Source organism: Chenopodium album, chromosome 24 (assembly GCF_948465745.1).
Source record: "Chenopodium album chromosome 24, dcCheAlbu1.1, whole genome shotgun sequence".
Taxonomy (NCBI): Eukaryota; Viridiplantae; Streptophyta; class Magnoliopsida; order Caryophyllales; family Amaranthaceae; genus Chenopodium; species Chenopodium album.
Genome location: NC_137857.1, coordinates 14,002,845 through 14,005,825, shown reverse-complemented (window position 1 = coordinate 14,005,825; position 2,981 = coordinate 14,002,845). Strand labels below are relative to the sequence as shown.

Here is a 2,981-nt window from a genome sequence, read left to right as displayed (position 1 = left end):
GACTTATATAATGTTCATATTAGGATAACAATATGTTCATAAACAAAAGACTAAATATTCATAACAAATATATATATAAATGAACATTAAAAGTCACATGTACAACTTATATTATAATCCCATAAACACAAATATATATGAGCGTCTTTAAAAGAATTATTACAAATACACAAAATAACAAATTTTAAAATATGTTCACTAGTTAAAATATATATGAGCGTCTTTAAAAGAATAAAAATCATTGAAATTCACGTGTACAACATTTATATTCTAATACAACTACAATAATCCTATAGTTTACTACAGAAAACATACATTAAACATAAATGAACATTGGATGATGGAAATGTTCACTTTCGTGTTTATGAAACAATTACATGTAATAGTATAACTGTATGGAAATGCATTATTATTGTAATTAAATTGAATTTATTTTATATTGGAAATTATTTTTAACAACTCTTTATTTATATAAATACAATTCTAAGACGTATGTATTTGCATACATCTTACTATAAAACTTACACATAGCTCTTGAAATGAACATTTGATGATACAAAAATGAATATATGTTGAAACACGAATAAACAAAAATGTACATTGGATGATGCAATACTTCTAATAATAAAAATGATTTGAACGCACCAATCCATATAAATAAATTTGCTCATTTTTATTGATAAAAAAATTCTTAAAATGCAATTCAAAATATACTAATTTGAACAAAAACTCCTTATTATAAAAATGAACATCTAATGATTTATAAATGAACATTTACCAATACAGAAATGAACATATTATAAAAAATTTAAGAAAATTCATAAATGAAAAGGGGCGGGGGCGGGGGCGGGGCACACACGGAGGGGGGGGGGGTGCAGGCAGTGTTCCCTGCCTTAAAACAAATATAATATTGGAAAAATATACACTCTACCAATACACTGGGTAAAAATTTGTACTTTGATTTATCAAAAAGATTTTTAAAACAAATATACACTCTACCAATACACTGGGCCTATAAAATTGGATCACGCCCAATCATGGAAAAGATTCAAGCCCTAAAAGCTTAACAAAAAATTTAATACTCCTAATTTTTTTTTTCTTCTTATTTTGGGACAACTTTAGCTAATTCGATCTGTTTCAGTTCGTTGGTGGTAGTTAGTTTTCCCGCCCCTTTACATTTGGTACTTCTCCTATAAAAACCCCTCAATATTTGCTACTACTCCTATATAAACCCCTCAATTCACAAAAACTGAAACAAAGAAATTGACTTAACACTCTAGTTATACTTCAAAACACTCCTCAACTCAATCAATCCCTCATTTTTCTTACTCTTCACAACAACATGAGATCTGCTTCAAACACTATGGTTATACTTCAAAGCGGGAACACGAAAACCCGACACCGCGTCGCGTGGCCGGAAGACATGAAGTTAAATCCAGACTTATGGACGGAGGTATTTCTGAGGCTGCCAGTGAAAACACTAGTACGAGTACGAAACGTCTGCAAATCTTGGCGTTCAATTATCGATTCCCCTGATTTCATTACAGAGCACTGTGAAAATTTCAAGAAGAATTCTGACAAGAATCAGTTACTGGTAATTGAAAGAACTGGACCTTTACGATTAGGATACTCAGGAAAAGTAATCAGAGTTGTTAATAAACTCACATTTGAGGAAATTCGTCAGATTACTAAGGTATCAGAAAAGTGCAAGATTTGGGGTGTTTTTGATGGTTTGTTTTTGTACCAAGATTATGATGCTACATTTTATTCATCGTTGAAGATATGGAATCCTTCTGTTGGAAAATCTTGGAGACTTCCTGATCCTCCTAGGCCACTTCCTCGGCTGCTCGGCCAAGGTGACGACAAATTTGTTCTGGGGTTTGATCCTTCTAGTAAAGACTACAAGGTGATTAGAATTCGAAGAAATGATGGTGTTTCTGTTAAGAAGTTGTCGTCTGAGATCGCTGTTTATTCCGGTATTAATCGGCTTTGGAAGATCAAGACAGTTGAGGTAAATGAGCCATTTTCGTATTTTGCTGTACTACAGTATCAGCATCATTTCTGTCAAGGGGCTGCACATTGGATAGTGAGTGATGGGGCTCGAAATGATGGCGGATTTGAATACACCCATGTTCTGTCCTTTGATTTTGGGATTGAGGAATTTCGATGTGTTGAATTGCCTGGGATGGAGATGTTCAAGTGTCTGTTTGTTTTTGGGAAATCTTTAGCAGTTTTCGGTATTTCTGCTGAGAGTAGCAGGATATGGATTATGGGAGAGGATGTTGGAGAGGTTGTTGGCGAGAAACCATGGGTTCTGTGCTTTGAAGGAGGTTCGAGTTTAGATGCATATAACTTCTTCAAAGAGTACAAGTTTGCAAGGATTACTTATGATGAGTACACTGGTGAATTTTTCGTGGTGGTTTCGACTAATTCTGAAACGAAACTGATGTCTTACAACATTACTAGCCAACGGATAATGGCTTTCGTAACTGTTGTTGGTAATCAAACATGTTGTGCAGATTCTTATGTTGAAAGCTTGGTGACTTTCTAAGGAATTCAATGGATGAAAAGGCATTGAGTGAAGTTCACAGGTACTGAGGTACAGAAAGTTTGTCGATCTCTTATAATTTTCAGAGTAAATCAATTAGACAGCAAATTATGTCTTAGAACATTATCTCTTTTGTTGTGATATTAGGACAATTATTGTACTGCTTCCATTCATCAGAATGTGGCGTTAGGTGAATTAGTGGCTTGTGTAGAAAAATTTCATTGTGTTAGCTATTTTGATGCTTCGTTCTTTTTCTAGATTCATTGTGTAATAAAGTAGCTCGCAAAAACAATTTAGTTTAGCCTATTTTCTTAGCATGATAGCGGTTTTATCAAGGAACGACTAGCACTGCTATGTCTCGTGCTTTATTATAGATGTACTGTTGGTTTCTATTGCTAATCTATAACAGCGTCACAAAATGTTTTAGTTAAGC

General features: G+C 33.6%; 1 protein-coding gene across 1 annotated transcript; it reads left to right on the top strand.

The window, feature by feature from the left end:
- Window positions 1-1,342: 1,342 nt before the first annotated feature.
- LOC145610579 (F-box protein CPR1-like) lies at window positions 1,343-2,551 on the top strand. The gene has a single exon (XM_081665891.1). It carries the CDS (start codon window positions 1,343-1,345, stop codon window positions 2,549-2,551), a length of 1,209 nt encoding a protein of 402 aa, XP_081522017.1.
- The last annotated feature ends 430 nt before the right edge of the window (window positions 2,552-2,981 follow it).

What these genes read in the sequence shown, in the direction of transcription:
- LOC145610579 (XM_081665891.1), top strand. Translation starts at nt 1,343, where the DNA reads ATGAGATCTGCTTCAAACACTATGGTTATACTTCAAAGCGGGAACACG.